General features: G+C 58.6%; 1 protein-coding gene across 1 annotated transcript in view; it reads right to left on the bottom strand.

Annotated features, from left to right (window-relative positions):
- Nucleotides 1-224: 224 nt before the first annotated feature.
- Nucleotides 225-22,050, bottom strand: part of ARHGEF11 (Rho guanine nucleotide exchange factor 11) — an 80,694-nt gene continuing 58,868 nt past the window's right edge. Inside the window, exons 21-42 of the mRNA XM_054010752.1 lie at nucleotides 21,248-21,347; nucleotides 19,813-19,842; nucleotides 17,232-17,358; nucleotides 16,819-16,998; nucleotides 16,029-16,076; nucleotides 15,418-15,605; nucleotides 15,037-15,183; nucleotides 14,022-14,101; nucleotides 13,490-13,615; nucleotides 12,403-12,520; nucleotides 11,828-12,006; nucleotides 11,646-11,721; nucleotides 10,873-11,040; nucleotides 10,597-10,684; nucleotides 10,044-10,151; nucleotides 9,032-9,114; nucleotides 8,443-8,682; nucleotides 7,398-7,772; nucleotides 6,655-6,747; nucleotides 4,735-5,009; nucleotides 4,183-4,368; nucleotides 225-1,465 (exon numbers count right to left, since the gene is read on the bottom strand). Of these exons, the coding sequence (XP_053866727.1) occupies nucleotides 1,310-1,465; nucleotides 4,183-4,368; nucleotides 4,735-5,009; nucleotides 6,655-6,747; nucleotides 7,398-7,772; nucleotides 8,443-8,682; nucleotides 9,032-9,114; nucleotides 10,044-10,151; nucleotides 10,597-10,684; nucleotides 10,873-11,040; nucleotides 11,646-11,721; nucleotides 11,828-12,006; nucleotides 12,403-12,520; nucleotides 13,490-13,615; nucleotides 14,022-14,101; nucleotides 15,037-15,183; nucleotides 15,418-15,605; nucleotides 16,029-16,076; nucleotides 16,819-16,998; nucleotides 17,232-17,358; nucleotides 19,813-19,842; nucleotides 21,248-21,347 (3,171 nt within the window). The 3' untranslated portion in view covers nucleotides 225-1,309. The remainder of the gene's footprint in view (nucleotides 1,466-4,182; nucleotides 4,369-4,734; nucleotides 5,010-6,654; nucleotides 6,748-7,397; nucleotides 7,773-8,442; nucleotides 8,683-9,031; nucleotides 9,115-10,043; nucleotides 10,152-10,596; nucleotides 10,685-10,872; nucleotides 11,041-11,645; nucleotides 11,722-11,827; nucleotides 12,007-12,402; nucleotides 12,521-13,489; nucleotides 13,616-14,021; nucleotides 14,102-15,036; nucleotides 15,184-15,417; nucleotides 15,606-16,028; nucleotides 16,077-16,818; nucleotides 16,999-17,231; nucleotides 17,359-19,812; nucleotides 19,843-21,247; nucleotides 21,348-22,050) is intronic.

The following is a 22,050-nucleotide window of genomic DNA, read 5'->3' as shown; positions in this document are numbered from 1 at the left end:
AAGGACTGATTTAACGCCGGGCCGATTCCACTCCCAGCAGCAGCACTGGGCAGGGCGGGGCGGGTTCTCTGCTCCCCGGCAGCACAGGCAGTGTGGCATCGCCGTGGAGAACAGCTCCCGGCTATGGACAGACACCCCCCTGGCTGGCAGGACCCCGTCTCCCACGCTGCAGTGGGTGAAAGCAGGCACCCCCCCAGTGAAGGATCACACGCACGCCAGCGACGGAATATTTCACTTTTCTTTAAAAAAAAAATCTTTACCAGTAAAGGGAAGAAAATAAAACCGATTATACATCATGGAACAGCAAACAGTCAGTCCTCTAGCTAGTGTGTGTGTATATATATATATATATATATATATGGGACCGGGCCGGGGGGCTGATGGGGGGCAGGTCCGGGGCCTGGCCTCTGACAACGCAGCAGCAGCCCGCGACTAGACAAAAGCTGATTGCGAAGTGGGGTCTTACCCTGAGCCCCCCCACCCACAGCAGCTGATTGGTGCTGCGCCGAGCTCACCGTTGGGGTGATCGTATCCGATGGGCTGGGCTCACCCAGCCCCAAGGAGCGCGGCAGAGACGAGCCCCGGCTGATTGTCTCCAAGCAGCGCAGGGATTTTGCCGCAGCCGTGGGGTGTCCCGTTTTCCCAGCCCGCTGCCCGCCCTGGGGATGCAGCCGTTCCAGTGGAGCAATGTGCGTTTTCCAGACAGCCCCTACAGAAAAGCCTCTGCCCGAAGGAGGGGGCAGCGCATCTGCTGGAGGGAGAAAGGCCGGCTAATGCCAGCAGCATGTGCTATGGCCTCACAGGGCCGGGGGAGACACGGCGAGAGGCCCAGAGGGAACACCTAGTGGTAAGAGGACCGGGCTGCTTGGAATCTCGTTTCCCCAGGCTGGGCAGGGCAGCGGGATAGTGGTAATGGCCGTTGTACTGCAGGGTCACGGGATACAGTCCAGTTATTTACAAGAACCCAATGCACATACATACATATTTATATCTGATCAGCAGAGAGGGCGGGCCGGGACCCGCCGCGTGGGCTCCTCAGCGCGGAGAGAAACAAAAAGTGCATTTCGACAGACTATATTCCAGCTTGTGTGTACAGGGACGATGCTTGTCCGTGGGGAGCACAGAGGTGGGGGCCCGGCCTGCCAGCAGCAGGCAGCATGCAGGGTGACAGGCACTCGCTCTCCAGGCAAAGGGCCACCCAGCCCCATGGCTAGGACGAGACACCGAGATCAGCCGAAACTAACATGCGCTTCCCCGCGGGATTCCAGTTCTGCTCCAAGCTTCCAGTGGCAGCCCCCACGGGTCTGTTTCAACATTCGGGCTGCCCCGCCTCCCAGGGGGTTTTCCCCAGGTTGGGTGGGTCCAGGGGGTGCCCTGCTGCTCCAGCTTCCCAGCCATCTTTGGGGAGATCTCCTCCCTGGCAGGGCATTGGTGCAGAGGGGTTCCTCTGAGGGGGCTCGGCAGCCTGGAAGAGATGCAGAGAAGCAGGATTGAGAGGGATGGTCAGCAAAGCTCCAGGCTGCCAACCCGCCCCCTGGTGCCTGCAGGGTCGGCAATAGCTTTCCTGGGCTACAGCTAGGAAAACTGAGGTACGGGGGGAAAGGATTTGGCAAGTAGGAGGGCATGGGACCAGGTCATCATAAGAAAGGACACACTGGGTCAGACCAAAGGTCCATCTAGCCCAGTGTCCTGTCTTCCGACAGTGGCCAGTGCCAGGTGCCCCAGAGGGAATGAACAGAACAGGGAATCATCAAGTGATCCATCCCCTGTCGCCCATTCCCTGCTTCTGGCAAACAGAGGCTAGGGACACCATCCCTGCCCAGCCTGGCTAATAGCCATAGATGGATCTATCCTCCATGAATTGATCTAGTTCTTTTTTGAACCCTGTTCTAGTCTTGGCCTTCACTGTCATGATTTTATAGACCTCAGTCATATGCACCCTTAGTTTTCTATTCCAAGCTGAGAAGTCCCAGTCTTATTAATCTTTCCTCATACAGAAGCCGTTCTATACGCCTAATCATTTTTGTTGCCCTTTTCTGAATCTTTTCCAATTCCAATAGATCTTTTTCGAGATGGGACGACCACATCTGCACGCAGTATTCAAGGTGTGGATGTACCCTGGGTTTATACAGAGGCAATGGGATATTCTCTGTCCCTTTCTTAATGATTCCCAGCATTCTGTTTGCTTTTTGGACTGCTGCTGCCCATTGAGTGGATGTTTTCAGAGAACTATCCACAATGACTCCAAGATCTCTTCCTTGAGTGGTAAGAGCTAATTCAGACCCCACCATTGTATATGTATAGTTGGGATGATGCTTTCCAATGTGCATTACTTTGCATTTATCAACACTGAATGTCATCTGCCATTTTGTTGCCCACTCACCTGGTTCTGAGAGATCCTTTTGTAGCTCTTCCCAGTCTGCCTGGGACTTAACTCTCTTGAGTAGTTTTGTATCATCTGCAAATTTTGCCACCTCACCGTTTACCCCTTTTTCCAGATCATTTATGAATATGTGGAATGGGACTGGTCCCAGAACAGACCCCTGAGGGACACCACTATTTACCTCTCTCCATTCTGAAAACTGACCATTTATTCCTACCCTTTGTTTCCTATCTTTTAACCAGTTACCGACCCATGAGAGAACCTTCCCTCTTATCCCGTGGCAGCTTCCTTTGCGTAAGAGCCTTTGGCGAGGGACCTTGTCAAAGGCTTTCTGAAAATCTAAGTACACTATATCCCCTGGATCCCCCTTGTCCACATGCTTGTTGACCCCCTCAAAGAGTTCTAGTGAGGCATGACTTCCCTTTACAAAAACCATGTTGACTCTTCCCCCAACAGATTATGCTCATCTATGTGTCTGATAATTCTGTTCTTTACTATAGTTTCAACCAGTTTGCCTGGCACTGAAGTCAGGCTTACCGACCTGTAATTGCCAGGGTCACATCTGGAGCCCTTTTTAGAAACTGGCGTCACATTAGCTATCCTCCAGTCATCTGGTACAGAAGCGATTTAAATGATAGGTTTCAAATTACTGTTAGTAGTTCTGCAATTTCACATTTGAGTTCTTTCAGAACTCTTGGGTGAATCCCATCTGGTCCTGGTGACTTATTACTGTTTAATTTATCAATTTGTTCCCAAATCTCCTCTAATGATACCTCAATCTGGGACAGTTCCTCAGATCTGTCACCTAAGAAGAATGGTGGCTCTTTTTTGGTTCTCTTACTTGTTTTTTAATTTGGGGGATACATTTAAGTTGAGCCTGTATTATGGTGTCTTTGAAAAGTTTCCACGCAGCTTGCAGGGATTTCACTCTAGTCTCTGGACCTTTTCATTTCTGTTTCACTGACCTCCTCGTTTTTGTGTAGTTCCCTTTCTGAAATGAAATGCTACAGTGCTGGGCTGTTGTGGTGTTTTCCACACCACAGGGATGTTACATTTCATTAGATTATGGTCACTGTTACGAGCTATATTCACCTCTTGGACCAGATCCTGTGCTCCACATAGGACTAAATCAAGAATTGCCTCTCCCCTCACGGGTTCTAGACTAGCTGCTCCAAGAAGCAGCCATTTAAGGTGTCAAGAAACTTGACTTCTGCATCCCTTCCCGAGGTGACATGTACCCAGTCACTATGGGGAGAGTTGAAATCCCCCATTGTTATTGTGTTTTTTATTTTAATAACCTCTCTAATCTCCCTGAGCATTTCACAGTCACTAGCACCGTCCTGGTCAGGCGGCCGGTAATATATCCCTACTGCTATTCGAGCATGGAATTACTATCCATAGATATTCGATGGGACAGTTTGGTTCATTTAAGATTTTTACGTCATTATTTCTACGCTTTCTTTCACACCTAGTGCCACTCCCCCACCAGCACGACCTGTTCTGTCCTTCCGATATGTTGTGTACCCTGTTGTGTACCCAGTGTCCCATTGATTATCCTCATTCCACCAAGTGTCTGTGATGCCTGTTCTATCGATGTCCTCCTCTAACACGAGGCACTTTCATTCACCCATCTTATTATTTACACTTCTAGCATTTGCAGGGTCCCGGCCCTGCAGCTGGCCCTCAGGAAAGTGAGTGGAAGCACGGCTATGGTAACCAGGCACAGTGGGGGCAGCTCCAGGTCCGGGCAAGGGGTTCAGGGTGCGTTCAATGGGGCTTACAAAGTCCCTTCCGCTTACTGGGCTCGCTGGCTGTCGGGGCCCGCAGCCTCGCTGGGCAGGGGAGGAGCAGCGATCGCTGGCAGGGTTGGGCGGGCATTCCAGCCACCGGCCCGTCTCCAGTGCGGTGGCCCCCACCGGGGTGGTCTCAGCCGACGAACCTCTTCCCAGAGACCGCAGCAACTCGCGATGGGCTATCTCCACGTCCTGAAGGAGCCAAGTGGGAGAGAAACAAGCCGGTGGGAACGGGGGGGCCCCAGCCTGACTCGGTGTCAGACCTCTGCACATCCCAGGTGCACACCAGTCCTGTCTCACCTGGCCCCCCACCGGCTCCTCGCTTGGCCAAAGCCCCTTGCACTGCCCAGCGCTATGTAACAGGGCCTTGGTGCCCTCGCCACTCTGGGCTCCAGCGGGGCGTTACCCTGCCTGGGTCTGGGCTCCCCACCCTGTGGCACCAGATGCAGCTTCTCTTCCCTGCTCCCGTCACCTGGCAGAGCCAGTCCCTGCCCTCAATGGAAAGGATCTTAGTCCCCCCCGATCCCCCCCTATGACAGCTCCCCACCTCCCGCTCACCTTTAGCCTGGTGAGTTTCAGCGTGAGCTGTTCTATCGTCCGGAAGATCATGTCAACGTCCTGGATCACCAGGCTGGGGGCGGGCGGCTCGGGGGGTGGGGCCCCATCCAGGCTGCCAGGGCCCGGCGTGATGTCCTGGTCGTGCTGCCGGGAGCCGAGGGCGGGGTGGGGTGGGCTGGGGGACTGCTCCACGGGGCTCGCTGGCCGCTTGGGGGCGGGGGGCTCGGTGGAGGACTCTGCGGGGCCGGCGGGCATGCTGACGTAGAAGTAATTCCCTGCGTTACAGGAGAGGGGGTAGAAAAGCTGTTTAGCTTGTGAGTCCAGGACCCAGGGGACTCTGAGCTCCCTGTAGAAACCTACAGGGCCGATCTGTTCAAAATCAGAGCCTGGTTCAAAGCCCACTGACATCACTGAGACCTCGTTAGCCCTGTCTGCTTTCGGTTCTTAACGCAACGTTTTCAAAAGTCCCAAGTCCTGGTTTCAAAACAGACCGTGCCTAAACCGGGAGGCAGCATGGCCTAGTGTATCTAGAGCCCTGGACTGGAACTCAAGAGTTCTAACCCCAGCTCTGCCATGGGCCTGCTGGGTGACCCAGGGGCGAGTCACCTCATGGCCACGTGCCTCAGTTTCCCCATCTGCCAAATGGGGATAAAGATACCGACCTCCCTGGTAAGGCATTTGGAGATCTATGCCTGAAAAATGCTGGGGGAAGAGGAGGCAACAGTTAATTCAGGTGATTAGTTATTCAGAACCGTAACCAGCCTCGAAAGGCAGTGGGGCTGCTTCTGAAAATTCCACCCTTCGACAAGTGCCCTGATGTGCCAGAGGGGGTATGCACCCCCCCCTCGCCCAGCAGCGCTGCAAAAGCAACCCCCTGATCTGTTACTAGCTTGCTGTTGATTTAGGTGCGTCACTTTCCGCACCCAGGTTTGAAAAATTCAGCCAGGATTCAGGTAGCGAATCCAGCTCCCTCCCCCCCTTTGCATCCAGACAGATTCATGGAGTCCCAGGCCAGAGGGGACCATTGTGACCACCTGCATAGCCAGGCCAGAGACCCGCCCCCAAATAATGCCCCAGAGCAGAGCTTTTAGAAGAACCTCCCATCCCTGATTCAAAAACAGTCAGTGACGGGGAATCCACCACCACCCTCGGCCAATTGCTCCAGCTGCTAAAAACGGACGCCTTATTTCCAATCTGAATTTGTCTCGCTTCAACTTCCAGCCACTGGCTCATGTCAGACCCCTCTCTGCTAGCCGCGGAGCCCATTATTAAATATTCGTTCCCTGTGTAGGTGCCTGTAGACGCCATCAAGTCTCCTCTTAACCTTCTCCTTGTTCAGCCCAACTGAGCCACGTCAAGGATTAAAGAGCGCAGGGCCAAGACCTGATCCCCGTGGGCCCCCATGGGAAACTGCGCCGCTCCGTGACAGTTCCCCAGTTACATTTGGAGATCTATCAGTGAGCCAGTTTTTAATCCATTTAATCCTAGCTTTTCAATCCAAATGTCGAGCGGTACCAAGTCGAACACCGCCCCGGAGTTGAAGTCTATTACTTCGAGCAGGGACTCATCTGAGACAGGGAAGCTGGTGGACCAGCTCTGGGTATGTGCAGGGAGCCATTTCATACAGGCGAGCAGCATTCGGCCTTGTCCTGCCACCTACAAGCCAGTTACTACAGTCGCCTCTCAGGCAAACAACTCCTGATGAAACCAGGACGGGACCAGGCCATCAAGGACCTGCCCAGCTGCACAGCAGGACACTTCCTCCTAGAGATGGGGATGGAACCCAGGAGTCCTGCCTCCCAGCTGCCCCTGGCCTGGCCAGCGGCCTCTCCCCTGCCTCCTGTCTTAGTCCTTCTGCGATTCCCTTTTCTAGCCTTTCTCGGGGCCCAAGAGGAAAAAGGGTTTGTTTTTTTTCTTTACCATCTACATTAGCTCCGCCTCCTTCATGCAACTCAGTTTCTGATTGGCTGCTGTCTGCCAAGGGCGTGGCATCCTGAGTGCCCTCCACCTCAGCTGTGCAGAGACACCAGGGAAAAGAGCAGGGAGGGAAGAAGAGAAAATGTCGAGGGGGGGGGGAGAGGGGGAGAGAGAAATTGATTGATTGAAGGACTCAGAACCCAATCACCAGCTGTGCCCAGACAGAGAGAGGAGAGGGTTTGCAACAGCCCAAGGGTGGCAGATCTCATGCAAATCACCAGGCTCGCCAGGCAGGCAGGGGTTTAGTGACAGAAGGAGAGCGGCTGCCCTAGGAGCCAGTCACGGACACGACTGGTTTCACAGCCCCCGGGCCCCAGGAGATGGGGCCGGACGGCGCCCCCGGGATCACAGCTGATACCCATGGCTGGGGCCTCAAGGGTCTGATGGATGCTGTAATCAATGGCGCATCCGAGCGGTCAGGAGCTGGCGCGTACCCCCAGGGCTCTCTCACTTACCAGCCCTTCGCCGAACACTCCTCTGGACAGAGGGGAAGGGAATCACCGCCCTCGGCGGGGGGACAGGAGCCCGCTGGAGTCCACGCGGCTTTGACCCAGCAGATGGCCATGCAAAGTGGCTGCTGTCCTGGTAGCCAAACCCCGCGGAGAAGAGTCCGGGGGCAACAGCAGGGAACAGCCCTTGAAGCCTGGAGAAGAGCTACCCCCCCGGAGGCCCCGCCTTCCCCCTACCTTTCCGGACCACTTTGTAGCCGCCCTGCCCCTCCGCAGCTGGGGGTCTCTCCACTTCCTGGGACGCCTCCCGACCGCCGTCCGAACTCCAGCCTGGCTCCTCCACGTCCCCCGCGCTCGGCCGGCTTTCCGTCTCCGTCTCCGTCCTGCCGCTGGGCGAGTGGCCCGGGAGACCAGCCCTGTCCGTGGTGGGGCCGCCCTGCCCGGAGGGCTCCACCGACTGCTCTTGGCAGCCTGAGTCCTGGCTGGACAGCACAGCGTCCCAGGGCTGCACGGCTCCTCCGGCCACCGAGGGCGTGGGGGTCAGGTCGTCCTCAGGCTCCGGGTCCCGGCAGGGCAGCAGGCTGCGCAGAATCAGATGCCGCAGGTTCTCCACTAGGAGGGGGAGAGAAGACGAGCAGGTTGGGCCGGGCCCTGGCAGGGAATCCCCCACCCGGAGGGCTGGATGCAGGCTGGCTTCGGCGCTGACGCATGCACCTCCTCGCTCAGCCAGAGGGGGCGCTGCAGAGCCCCGCCAGGCCTCCCCCAACAGGAACCAAGTGCCTGGTCTGATTCTAGATCTCCCGGAGCACCCGTGGAAGGGGCATGTCTGGACACAGCTGGCCCGATGGGGTACGAGAGCACCACGGGGCAGAGAAACCCTCCTGGGCTCCAAGCAACCTTCTCACCACAGCTTTGGGGGGGGAAGCACCGACTGGTTTGGGAGAGTGAAGGGACTGGTAGCACTAGCTCGAACTGGGCACAGGGCAAACCCCACCTCCAGAGCTCTGCCGGTGCCCCTCAATCCTGACCCACAACCCCCTTCTCTCCCAGCTCAGCCACACCCCTCAGCCTCCCCCTGCTCCTCTGTACGCACTGGGCTAGAGACGGCGGAGCCCAGAGACAGAGACAGAGAGACAGAGAGAGAGTGTCTCTGTGTCTCTCTGGGTGTGTGATAAGAGACTGGGACGGCTCAAACCCAGGTTCTGGTTCAGAGAAGCCGCTCCCTCCTCTCTCCCCAGGGATGGGCCCCCATGGGCAGCATCACGACCCAGCCTTCACTCACCATCCTCCAGGGCTGATTCGGCCAGTCCCTCTGTCAACACAAGTCCCGGGAGGGACAGGCACATGCTGGGCCCCGGGGCCTCGGACGCTCCAGCTTCATCTAACTCCACAGAGCTCTGTGCTGGCACAGGGGCAGCCGGCGCCTCCTCCCCCTCTTCCTCCTCCTCGCTGCCTTCGGCCTCCGGCTCCTCCGGCAGCACCGGATGCTTCCCCTTGCCCAGGAAGTCGGGATTGTCATCCGCTGGGCAGGGGCGAGAGATCACAGAGGGGCGTTTGGACTAGGCAGCGGCGGAGGGCCAGGCCCAGAAAGGACGGGGGTGGGGGGGAGTGGCTGGGGGCCGGCCCCCAGCCCGTCACAAGGAGATCAGAGTGAGCCGAGCGTGCAGCGGGAACTGGGAGCCTGGAGTGGGGCCGGTCAGACACCTAGATCCTCTCACAGGAGGTTCCCATTATCACCCCACATGCTCCCCTTGCGCCACCTACATATGGGCTGCTGCTCCGGGCCCCACAGCAGGCAGCTGGAAGCTGCTGGCTGTCAGAGCCCCCTGGCAGAGGGAGTGGGGGGCGCCCGAGCTGGGAGGGGAGCTCACCTGAAGAGACATCGTCCACCTCTGCCCCGGAGCTGTCGGCTTGGGAGAGGATCGGGGAGACGTCGGGATCTTGCAGCACCAGGCTGGCGGGGACAAGAGCCGAGTTAGATGGGCAGTGGCAGGGCACGCCAAACAGCCGGGGGCCAAAGCGGGACCGTGGAGCAAGGCTGACTTGGCTGGAGGCGTCACTTCACCCACAGGATCGGGGCCTTAATTACCCACGGCTCTGAGCCACCAGCCACTCTAGCAGCAGGGAGGGACTCGGCCCTGCAGAGGCCGGTGCCTCCAGACACGTGGCCCCCGGGCTGGTCTCCCAGGGCAGCCGCCCAGCCTCAGGGGGAATCGAACCTGGGTCCCTCTAGATCAAGGGTACGCAACCTATGGCACATGCGCCGAAGGCGGCACGCGAGCTGATTTTCAGTGGCACTCACACTGCCCGGTCCTGGCCACCGGTCCGGGGGCCTCTGCATTATAATTTAATTTTAAATGAAGCTTCTTAAACATTTTAAAAACCTTATTTACTTTACATACGACAATAGTTTAATTCTATATTACAGACTTTTAGAAAGAGACCTTCTAAAAACGTTCAAAGGTATGACTGGCACGCAAAACCTTCAATGAGAGTGAATAAATGAAGACTCGGCACCCCACTTCTGAAAGGTGGCTGACCCCTGCTCTAGATCTAAAGGCAGCGTGAGATTCGCAGGGCTCTATTCCTGCCCTGGCCTCTGGAGGGGGACAGCGAGCCAGCCTCTGGGGCTGGGGTTCAGTCTGCTCTGTGCCCGGCTCAGCCAGGGCAGGCCTTGGAGAGAAATCCCCAAGTGCTCCGAGCAGGAATGGAGACCTGGCCGTGCCCCCGCCCCCTTCCCTGCTGCCCCTGAACTTCTAGGCCAGACCCGTCCCGCTGTGGCTGTTGAAAGGCCCCGCGGCCAGGATGTCCCCATTTCCCTCCCTCCCTCCCTGCCCCGCCCCCCGGCCGCTGCAACGAGGCCCCCGGGGTGGCGCTGCTCACCTGGACGGGGCCGGCCTGTGGATGGGCAGCTCCCGGGCCCTGCGTTTGGGGGGGGAGGTGGCGTTCCTCATGGCGCTCTGCACCGCCTCTTCCAGCAGCTCCATCCACCTGCCAGGCCGAGGAGAGGGGGTGTTACGGCCCCGGCACCCACCGGCTGCTGCCTGCTCGGAGCCCAGACCCGAGGGCTTCGGCTCCGCCCCCACCCCTCGCAGGGCTCCACCCCCTCACACAGACAGGATTGCACCAAGGGGAGGGCACCCTAACCCCCAGCTCTGCCAGTGCTCCTCACTCCCGACCCACAGCCCCCTGCTAGTCCAGCCCTGCTCCTCCCAGTTCTACCGACGCCCCTCACTCCTGACCCACAGCCCCTACTACTCCAGCCGTGGGCACCCTCCCCAGCTCTGCGGGTGCCCCTCACTCCCGACCTGCAGCCCCCTGCCACCACAGCCCCAGGACATGCTAGTTACCTTGGTGCGTGGACTCCTCTCATCCCCCCAATGCCCCAAGGAACGTCCCACAGCCCCTCCCTCTCCACCCGTCGTTACGCCCTTACGTGTTTTTCTCCGAGGGCGTCAGCGCCACCAGCTCGTAGATCTGGGGCCCCAGCTCCGAGGTGCAGATGATGAAAAGCGCTCGTTTGTCTGCACAGAGGAGAGACGGGACGCTACAGGGAATGTTCGGGCACCACAGCCTACAGGGCTCTGCTTCGGAGCTGTTCCCATGCCCACGCCCCTACCGGGGGGGGGGGAGACGAGATTCCCCCTCCCCATCCATGCCCGCGCCAGCCACCCGCCTGGGCAGAGCACCCCAGGCCTCTCCCGCTCGCTACCTGTGGCCACGGAGCGGATGAGCATGGAGTTGAGCTTCAGGACGGGGCTGAAGGTCTGCTTGGTGTCCGAGGAGCCCAGCGCCGTCTTGCTGTGAAATTTCAGCACCAGCTTCTCGTCCTGCTTCTGCAGCAGCACCAGGAGGTCCTCCAGCAGCAGCACGTGCAGATCTGCACAGGCCGGACGCAGACCCGGTCACCCAGCTCCTCTGGTTCCCCCTCTACGGTGACGCGGGAGCCAGGCTGCCCCAGGGTGACCCGTCTGGCGTGAGCACTAAGGGACAGGCCAGATCCGCCCCTAGGCGGGAATTTGCAAACCTTTGGCCCCAGACTCTCGCTGGAAGTCCAAAGAACTCAGGGGCCTAACTCCCATGGGCTCCATTCCCCAGCCCAGTCTCAGAGAACAGGGACTAACCGGCTCCTCAGCGTCCTCTGCAGGGCTGATGGGGAGCGAGCAACACACAGGCCTGAAGACAAGTCCCCCCCACCTTAGATCCCCACGCTCTGTCCTGCCCTGCTGCGTCGCCCCACCCCCGGCTCTCTCGGGGCCAATCGAGAAGGCGGAAAGCTGACCCCTGCTGGGGAAGAATGGTGCAATCGGGGGTCCCTCTAGTGGAGGATCCCCAGTGGATAAAAGCCTGCTAATGCTAGCAGCTAATAGAGTTCCCCCCTGCAGCTCCTTGGAGACCAGGGTCCTGGGGAGCTCTCGGGGGTGGGGGTTTTGGACTGAAGGCAGAGGGACGTGTCAGTCACGGGCCCTGCTGGGAGGTACATACCCAACGTCTTCTCCTTGCTGATGCGCCAGCTCAAAGCCCCCTCGTGGATCATGCGCCGGGAGGTGAGGTCGAGGTTCTGGGCACAGTGGGGAAGGCACGGTTAGTTGCTGGCTCTCCCCGGCTGGGGATGCAGGGAAATCAGGACAGAGTCCCCCCTTCCCTCGCTTCCAGCCGGGCGGTACCTTGAACTCGGCCGCCAGTGGGTTGCTGGTCCGCTCCAGAGACGTGGCATCCAGGCGCTTCTGGTAGGCCTCCAGCCGGTGCCGGTTCTCCGCCCGCTTCACCGCCTCGTTCACGTACCTGAGGATCTCCCGGCACTGGTCACGGGCGCGGCACAGCTTCTTGTGCTCCGGGGTCCCGCCTGCGGGCGGACAGAGGGCGTCAGGGGGGCGAGGCCGTGCTGGAAGTTCTGGTCTCTCTCTCACACCGGGGCAAAACGCCCTGGATTTCGAGGGCAATGGCGCCCCACCTAACGGAGTGGGCGCAGGCCAGCTGGGCTTCCCGTTCTGGGGGAGACAGGGCTACGGCAATGGCCGTGTCGGCTCCCAGGCACCCACCTGGGCCACGAGGAAGGGCTGCTGCTGAGTTCCGTGAGCTAAAGTCCCCTGCCCGCCTGGCGGCCATCAGCAAGGCAGGCTCCCCCCACTGCCCTGCCCCATGGAGTCCCCCCTGCAGGGAGAAGAGCCGCAGCCCAGCCCCGCTCGGCCCCTCTGCTGGGCGTGGAGGGGATGTGGCCGCGCTGTCAGCCCCCCCGTACCGTCCGTGTGCTTGAGGATGTTCTCCAGCAGCAGCGGGTACTTGGTCAGGCGCTGCATCTCGGAGATGATCAGGTCCTTGAGCTGCAGGCGTCGGCACTGCGGGTTGCTCTCGGCTTCCTGGGATGGGGGGAGATGGAGGGAGAGACAGCGCTGCAGCCACCGTGGGAGGGGGACAGGTGGTGAGCTGGAGCCGGTTCCCACCCCTTCGCCGGAATCGGTTGTTAAATTTAGAAGCCCTTTTAGAACTGGGACAACCGGTTCTAAGGACTTCTAAATTTAACGAAAGCTCTGGCAGCTGTCCACCCCGCCGCCGGCCCCAGCTCACTTCCCCCTCCTCCCCGAACGCTCCCGCTCTGCCCCCCTTCTCCTCCCCCTCCCCCCTGCTTCCCGTGAATCAGCTGTTCGCGGGAACCCTGAAACAAGCAGCAGGCAGGGAAGCTGGGGCGGGGGTGCGAGGAGGGCTCCAGGGAGGTGCGGCGCAGCCCAGTCCGGCCCCGGCCGAGCAGCTCCCTTCGGCCTGGCCCCGGCCGAGCGCCCCTGGCTCCAGCCCCAGCGGCTCCAGGCAGCGCGGTAAGGGGGCAGGGAGCAGGGAGCAGGTGTTGGAAGAGGGCAGGGGAGTTTGGAGGGTTGTGGGGGGGTGGATAGGGGTCGGGGCAGTCAGAGGGCAGGGAACAGGGGGATTGAATGGGGGCAAGGGTCCCGGGAGGGGGGCAGTCAGGAAGGAGCAGGGGTTGGATGGGGCGGTGGGGGGCAGGGATTCCAGGGGCAGTCGGGGACAGAGAGAAGGAGTGGTTGGATGGGGCAGGGGTCCCGGGGGGCCATCACGAATGAGAGGAGGTGTTGGATGGGGCGGCAGGGGGCAGTCAGGGGAAAGGGAAGGGTGGGGATGGGGCAGGAGTCCCGGGGCGGGCGTCAAGGAACGTGGGGAGTTGGATGGGGCAGGAGTCCCGGGGGGGGGGGGGGCCACGACCCCCTCGTGGGGTGAGGAGGAGGGAACCTGTCGTTACTAGTTTGGCAGTTCATCACTAAGCCCAGAGTCCCAGCCGGGGGGGCTGGGGGAGAAGAGGGCAGCGGAGCTCGCGGTACCTGCATGAAGATCTGGAAGCGGGTCTCCTTGCGCTGCTTGGTTTTGATCAGCTCCAGGGCGATGGACTGGTACGAGCAGAAATCAGCCGCCACCTGCTGGATTTCCTCCCGCGCCGGCCCGTCGAACTGGGGGCGGGGAAAGACAAAGGACCAGAGCTGAGCTGTCAGCCCCTCAGCACTGCCCGGGACCCCCTCGCCCCAAAGACCCAGGGGCCTAGGATCTTGTCTCTGGCAGTGGCTGCTTCAGAGGAAGGCGTAAGTTGTTCGCATGAGCTGTAGTAACTCTGGATAGTCTTGTTATCCCCAGAAACGTCCAGTCCTTCTCTGAACCCTGCTAAGTTCTTGGCCTCAGCACCATCCAGTGGCAGGCAGTTCCACAGGCTAATCACATAGCAAGTGAAAAAGTCTTTCCTTTTATCGGTTTTGAATGTGCCGCCTGTTCATTTCACTGCGCAGCCCCTTGGCCTTCTGCACCAGGGGACAGGGAGACCCCCCCACACACCCACCATCCTGGTAGCTCTCCAGGCCCTACCCGAGAAAGCATGAGATCCCCGATCTCCTTGATGATTGGTCCTTCTTCTCGGAGCTTCTTCATGGATTCAGACAGAGAATCTGAACAAGGACGGGAAGGGGGAAAGGGGATAAGTGAAGGGGGCGTGAGGGAAAGGAGAAAGAAATTAAATACGTCCTCTTCTAATGAGGAGGGGCAGCACCCCCCTGCCCGGGAGATCTGCTGACCTACATTCCACATAGACCATTCCTACATTTCAGATGTAACCGACCGCCATGCACCCGACACCGTCCGGCCAGCCTCTCTCGTCACGTCCCTGTGAGCTCCTCACCCCGAAATCCTTTCCAACAGCCCCTCCGGTGCAGGTCTCCTACGCTCAGCCAGCAGCGGATACCCCTGGGAGCAGTGGCAATTCCTGGAGCGAGCTGCCTCCATTCTCAGCAGCAGGCACCCAATGACAGAGAGGCATGGACAGGCCTGCACAGGCCCGTCTCAGTCATTTACTACCAAGAGGGTGCAGCTACCCTGGCTTGTACGTTTAACGTGTCTGCCCCAGATAGCCACACGCAGCCTGACTATTGTCTGGTACCGGAGCCAGCCTGGACAGGTGACCGTAGAGACAACAGGGAGCAGAAGAGAGTCCGAGTGGCCCGGTGCTAAAACTGGCCACGTCGACGTCAGGCTCTGAAGCCCGTGACTGTTTGTAGCCCCGCGAGCCCGAAGAGCCGTGTAGACGCCCCTCTAGAGTCACAGAGTTCAAGGCCAGAAGAGACCAGCAGAGCCGTTAGTCTGACCGCCTGTAGATCACCGCACACCAGGCCAGCAAACAAACGAAGACCCAAGCCTTACAGCTAAATTCCCTTCGGGACCAGCCGCCGGCAGTGACAGATGCATTAATGTGGGACACTTGGGATTCCAATCGCTGTTCTCGGCGCAAACGCCGAGGGGCGGCAGCAGGCCGGGCCTTAAAGAGACAGGCACCGGGGATTTCTAGCCCTAGGGGGTGAAGGAGACCCCAGGGAATTCAGGGGCTTACTGTGGATGTCGATCAGGTCCGGGAGGTTGGGGAAGAGCAGCCCCAGTTCCTCCCGCGACAGCAAGTTCTCCCTCTTCATCCGCTGGTAGAAGAGGACGTCCAGGACTCGGAGAATCCGCAGGTGAGACGCCTCCGTGACAAAGAGCTCTGCCCCCAGGCGGGAGAGAGGGAGGGGTTCAGAGACAGCCCGGCTCTCACTCCCCCACCCCGCCAAGGTAGCCTGGGCCCCACACTTCAAGCAAAGCCACCAAATGTACCAGCTCTGTCCCTCCCCAGATCTACCCCGGCACCCGCACCCCGCGCCTGCCATTGCCATCAGTCCCTCCCACGGGGACGCTGTCACCCCGGCCCCCAGGGAAGAGGAGCCGCAGGATTCCTCACCGTTGATCACCTCCTGGCGGTCGATCTCCCTGTGGGTCAGGTAAGCCATGACCTCCCGGCCGACCGTGTGCTGCCAGTTCTGAGAGTCTGGTTCCGGCTCCAGGTCCGACAGCTGGCCCAGGTCATCCTCCAGCAGGTGGGGGAGGAAGGAGTCGGTGCCGAAGCCCAGATTGGGGGACTCGATGCTCCTGGGAGGATATTGGGGGGGAGGGGCGGAGGTTACTCCCTGCAGCTGTGCATGGACCCCATGTGGTGCCCCTATCCCACTCCCAATCCAGCTGACATGCAGCCAGCTCGAACCTGGGACCGTCACCCTGAAGAGCATAAATCTCTAATGCTTGAGCTAAAGGGCTAAAGCCCCCTAGCGGGCACTGCTAGAAGATTCGTTAACCTCTTACGTGACCCAGCCACTGGGGGCGGGGGGAGAGAGGGGGCCACAGACTCACCTTCACCCCCCAACCCGAACGCGTAGGGTCCTTTGGAAGGCAGACACAGGCAGGAGAACTGGCTCAAACTGGGACGTTTCAGGGGATTCCAGGAGCTTGGCCGTACCACGAAACCCAACTCCCCCCACCCTGCCCCTGGAGCATGCAGAGCTCGGGGTCACTCACCTGCGCCCCATCTTGGGTGTGTAGGGAGGAGTGGGGTTTTCCAGGGACCTGGGGACGCAATTGACAACTGCACTCAATCCCCGAGCAATGGTATCCCAGAGACCTTTGCTCTCCCACCCTGCCGCGTCTGAGCTCCCGGCTCCGCATTTACTACACGCCCCCAAAGCTGCCAAGAGTGACTGGCTGGGATTTCCGGGGGACTGGGAGGGCGGGGGTGGCTGCACAATTCCCCAGGCTCCTCTGAAAATCACAGGCTCAAAGACAGCCTGGGGAGGAAACTTTGGCAGGATTGGGGCCTTCAAGTGAGAGTCCCTGGGGGTGGAACCTGGCCTCTGTCAACCAGGTAAAAAACTTTCCGAAGAGCTCCTGGGTGTGTGTGGAGGGGGGTTCCTCAGGACCAGCTGACAGTGCTGGGGGACGAGGCGGGGGAGGGAGGGGGTCAGACACTTTTGAAAATGGAATCTAGACCCCTAAATCTCTCCAGCCAATTCGGGAGTTTCCCCCTCTCCATAGCTGGATAAACTCCACGACGGAACCCCGGCTGACTCCCCTGCCTGCCCACCAACCCACCGGGCCCCCAGCACCTCCCTGGGCAGCTGGCCTTTCTCGCCCCACGCTCGATTAAAACAGACCCAAGTGGGGACACTTTTGGCTGGGAGCTCATGAGAGTTCAGCTCCCAAATCCGACTGGAAATCGGGCCCAACTGAAACCTCCAATAGAAACAGACGAGAGGCACTGTCTGGAGGCCTTCGTCCCCCTGCCCGCGGGCTCGGGGCTTTGGGCTCTGACCTCGTGGACAGGCTGGATGCCGAAGACGACGCCGACTGGTGAAGCCGCGTGGCCTCTGCTGCGGCATCCATGTCCACGTCGCTCCGGGACCGTGGCACGTTCTCTGCCTTGCGCGATTTCTTCATCTCCTCCCGCCCTTTCAGGCTCTCCGACCGGCCCAGCTTGACCTCTGACCTGGAACTGCACGGGGGAGTGGGGTTGGCGAGATGCAAGGAACTGCTGGATTTTGCGCAGGCCGGAAGAGCTGAGAACGCATGTGCGTGCGGGGAAGCAAGCTAGAACCCGTCTCATCAATTCAGAACCCCGGACCCAGCAGGGAGCTAGAATCAATATGATTAATCTAGAACCCCGGACCCAGCAGGGAGCTAGAACCCATCTCATTAACCTAGAACCCCACCCCCCAGCAGCCCTACCTGTCCGAGTCCAGCAGCTCTTCAGGGAAGCTGCCGGTGGAGAGGCGCTGCGTGCCAGGCTCTTGGGACTCGCAATGCTGGTTGTTTTCAAAGTGCTGGATGATATTCCTCACGTTGCCGGGTTTAACTGGTGGGACGGGGCAGTCAGGGACAGGAGGACAGATGGACAGACATGAGACATAGGTACTGATGGCTAAATCGTTAACCTGAAGCCCATTACGTAGCCCCCCAGGGGCTAAATACATCCTAGCAGTGGTGAGCCCAACCCCAGCAGTTTGACCCTCTTGGGTCTGGCTGGTCTCGTATGGGTTGGAGATGGCTGGTGTGGGGTGGGCGCTTTTGGGGTTCTGGGAGGCAGGGCAGGACCCGTCTCTAGTTGGAGCCCGTACTCCCCGGCCTTCCCCCGTCCCTGCTGCCACCAGCCCCCAGCTACCACCCCCTGCCTCTGTGCAGACGGCGTATGAAAAACCGCCAGCTGGAGGCGCTCGGCAGCGGGGTCCGAAATCAGTGCAGCCCCGTGATGCGTAGTGGCTACAAAGCTGCAGTACACCCGGGCGGCCTGGCGCTAAACCAGTGACCCGGTTCTGGGGAGTTTTCAGGACCCCCCTGGTTCGGGAGGGTCCCCCTTCTCCCAACGTTGGACTGCGTTTCCCTGCAGAACCAGGCTGCAGATTAAATCACACAGCAGGAGGAATGCCGAGCAGCTCATCTACACAGGAAACCTGCACCGATTTCGTCCACCTGGTGCAAATCGCTGTGTGGACGCTCTTATTTCGGTTTAGCTTCAGCTTGTTCCCATCTGAATTAAGAGCATCCACCCAGCCTCTCACACCGGGGCGTCTCCTCCAGGCCAGGTGGTCGCCTGGGGACGGCTACTCCTGGAGGAGCTTGCACGGGAGAACAGATCTACGACCTAGAGAACTACGATCTAGTGGGAGGTGTGCGGCATACGATATCAGGGCAGGCGGGAGCATGGGGTGGGCTCCCCCGAAAGCCTGGAGGTGTCTTAGGCACCCACTTCTCTCCACATGGCTCCTGATGTTATCCGTTGCAGACTCTGTTCGCCCCCCTCCCCGGCTTAAAAGGTTCTCCAGAGTCCAATCCCAGGGGGAGGGATAGCTCAGTGGTTTGAGCATTGGCCTGCTAAACCCAGGGTTGTGAGGTCAATCCTTGAGGGGGCCACTTAGGGATCTGGGGCCAAATCCGTACTTGGTCCTGCTAGAGAAGGCAGGGGGCTGGACTCGATGACCTTTCAAGGTCCATTCCAGGTCTAGGAGATGGGATATCTCCATTTATTAATGTGCACACGTTAACAGCCTTGTTATCCAACAGAGCGAGCTTCTTCCCTCCGCCAACCTGCTGCCTCCCTCTAGGAATGCACGGGGCATTTCGACGGCACTCATGTCCTAGGGCATCTGGACTCTTAGCTAGACCGGTGCCTTCCACCCCAAAAGGCCCCATCCCACTACACAAGCATTGGCCTGACTCTTCCCTGCACCACGGCCCCTTTGCATGGCCGTGGCAGTGAAAAGGGGCCTTGAAGTGGAGATAAGTGAGTTACGCCCACTGCTCGGGCAGCAGAGAAAAGGCTTACATGGGCCGTGTAGGACTGAGATTTCAGGCCCTAAGATGAAACTGACCCCTACACAGTGGCCTGTTTCGAGTGGGACCTTCCGCCCAGGGAGCATTCCAGCCTACGTTTCTCTCGCGGTGTGTAACAGCCGCAGAGTCGCGGCGCAGGGCAGGAAAGGAAGGAGAACGACCTGTCTACTGGAAAGTGCAGGGAGAGTTTAAGATCTAACTGGCCCAACTGGAATTTGGCCACGGCACGGTGTGAAAAAACCTCTCTGCGATTGCTCACGTCTTGCATGCAGCTGGGCCTCTTCCACAAGCATAGCGCACCCTAACGCTGGGACAGGGTCTCGAGATTGGTTCTAGGTCGGGAAGTGCGCCCCATACTGGATCACCCACCCCACTCCCTGCAGCACAGCGCCCCCTAGCATGAGCCTGGGGCACATGAAGCAGCACTGTCTCTGAAAGGAGAGCGCCGACTAGGTACCACTGTCCATTAACTTCCTGAACGGACAAGAGGAAAAGGAGAAGAGGGCAGAAAACTGAACAGCCTCAAAGGCACAGGAAAACAAATCACCCAGGAGCGAAGGAAACAAAGGCCTTGGGCCTTAGAGCAGAAGGATTTTGACGTACGAACAAACCAGCTCCCAGAGAAGTCAAGGGAAAGACTCCCATCACCACCTTTCGATCAGGAGATCTCAAAGAACTTTAGAAAACAGGTCAGTACATTAACACCCCATTTGCCTAATGGGGAAACTGAGGCACAAAGAGGGGGCGTGACTTGACCCAGGTCCCCCAACATGCCAGTGGCAAAACTGGAACTAGAAACCAGGTATTTTGAGTCCCAGTCCAGGGCTCTGTCCACTAAGCCTCCCCTCCCCAGCCCTGCCCAAGCGCCCACCCACCCCAATGCCACAGCGCAATGAGGTGGGAGACCTTTGGGGAAAGCCCCGCTTTAAAAAATTAAACAAACAAAGCTGAACACAAAAGAAAAGAAAAGGCCTTTTACCTTCCACAGGGGACAAAGGGACATGAAATGCTGAAAGGAAAAAACAATGAGATGTCAAATCAATCCTGCATTTCAACAACGAAGGAGGTTAGAAGGGCGTGTGAGCTGCACAATGAGAACTCAAAGGAGGAAATGGAAAGCGAAGGCAGTGAAGAGACACACAAACACCTCTCCCGGGCTCCCCGAGGGGAACACACACACACACACACACACACACACGGCTCTGACTGTATGGACAGTGCTAGATCTGTGTGCATGATGCTTGTTACATGCACGCTCAGAACTGCACATGCAGCTGGTGGAAGAAGTTTTTAGGACGGTCTCAGCCCAGCCTCCTTTTTTGCAAGAGCAATTTTGCACCCCCAACAAACCACATCAGCTTTCTGTGCAACCCACCCCCTGCCGCATCCCCCTTCCCATAGAACTACTGGCCAAAATCGAACCACGTCCGATGGGATTTGCAAACGCACCCAGCACCAGGCGATTTCTGCTCCCCTTGGAAGCCCCCACTGACTCCCCCTGGGGTAGCTCCCTTTTGAAAAACCCCACCCCTGGGTGCTCAGCAGTTTGAAGGGACGGGTTTTCAGCGGCAGACGCACGTGGGTGAGCGTGTGATTTCTGTAGGGGCTGCTTCTTCGAGCGGAAACGGCACCCTCAAGCACGGGCAGGCGCGTGCGAGATGTAATGAGAGAGTTGTGGGTTGTCTACCCCAGGAGCGATCCCTAACTCCACACTGTGCAGGCCCTGTCAGTGCGGAACAGCTGTTACTAAACGGCTCCGTGGTGGATAAGCCCTTAGACCTTATCCACGCTTCCAAGCTCTGCCGTAAGAGCTGCACCGACACAGATCAGAGCGAGAAGAGTGCGGCTTGCGCCGGAACAGCTTAGACTGGTTCTCCAAGCAAAATAAGCTACGGGGGCAAAAGCACTCGTATAACCACAACTACAAAATTGTAAGCGTCGACCAGGCCTGAGAGTGAAAAGGGGAGAGAGCTCCCGCGAGAATCCCTGCTGGGGAGAAGGGTTGAAGGCAGGCGGAGAGACTCCTCAGGCATCACCTACATCGGGATTGGATGCAAGTTCCGAGCGGAAGAAAGATTCACACTAGTGAAGTGCAGTCTAGTTGGACAGCAGCGTAAATTGCCCTGGTGCATGTCACATCTAGGCCAGAGGTTGACACTTGTGCGGCTGCGCCCCGGCTCACAGACAATGCCTTACACTTCCCAAAATGTTGATTCTCATGCAGCCAGCCAGAGGAGATGACTGCCTCCGGGACCGGGAACTGGCTACTTCATCGGATACAGAAGTGACGCCTCCTACTGGCAGGCTGCTGGCTCTGGCACTTCGCCCAAGAGTCTTAAAGAACCCAGCTCCCCATCGGGCATCTCCTGCAGTACTTGTGACCCCCAGCGCCCCCAGCACGACCCAATACTCACTACTCTGGGAGGAGCTTTTGGGCTTCCCGATGTATTTCAGGATGGGATTGCGTTTCTTATCCTCCATCGCGTCTTTGTCCTTCTTCGTGCTGCTGCTCTGCTGAGACACACGACAAGAGTTGGAAAAACAGTCTTTGCAAGGGAGGCATGTTAACTCCCAGGGCAACATGAGCTAACGCAGAAGGAGCAGCAGTAGCTGCATTTAATTTGCAAGGAAGGAAACTGAGGCAGGGTGGGCTGGTGGTTAGGGGCCAGGGCTGGGAGACGGGGTTCTAATCCCCACTGACTTGCCATGGGGTCCTGAACCAGTCACTCTGTGCTACAGTTCTCCCCACATCTGTGCAACGAGAGTCAATGACACAGGCCCACCTTTGTCCAGGGTACCGTACTTGGTACCTTTCTGCTACATGTCTACCAGGATGCTGCACCCTGCAGCTACTCCAAACTTCCCAGGAGCAGCATGAACAGAACTCTGATCCGCCTGCTCTGAAAGTCCAAGCCTCTATTACTGGAGCGAATGGAGAATCTCCATTAGTTGTTAGACGTATAGGGCCTATGACACAGTGGAACAGTTCCGATTCCAACCAGGAGGGGGCAGCCATATATAAACAAACCAGCCAGTTTATTACAGTACAACACAAGTCACAATTCACTTTGTTTATACCGATGAGCACACAATCCTGCGTGTCTAAATTCACCAGCAACACATCCCTCAGCCTTGTCTTCACCCTCCAGTTAGAGAGAGCAAGCAGCTGCCGGTCACATTGAGCTTTCGTTAGTTCCCACTGGTCTGGCGTCAGCCT

Source organism: Malaclemys terrapin, chromosome 21 (assembly GCF_027887155.1).
Source record: "Malaclemys terrapin pileata isolate rMalTer1 chromosome 21, rMalTer1.hap1, whole genome shotgun sequence".
NCBI classification, from domain to species: domain Eukaryota; kingdom Metazoa; phylum Chordata; order Testudines; family Emydidae; genus Malaclemys; species Malaclemys terrapin.
Note: the sequence above shows the minus strand (reverse complement) of the source record. Positions and strands in the feature narration are given on the sequence as shown.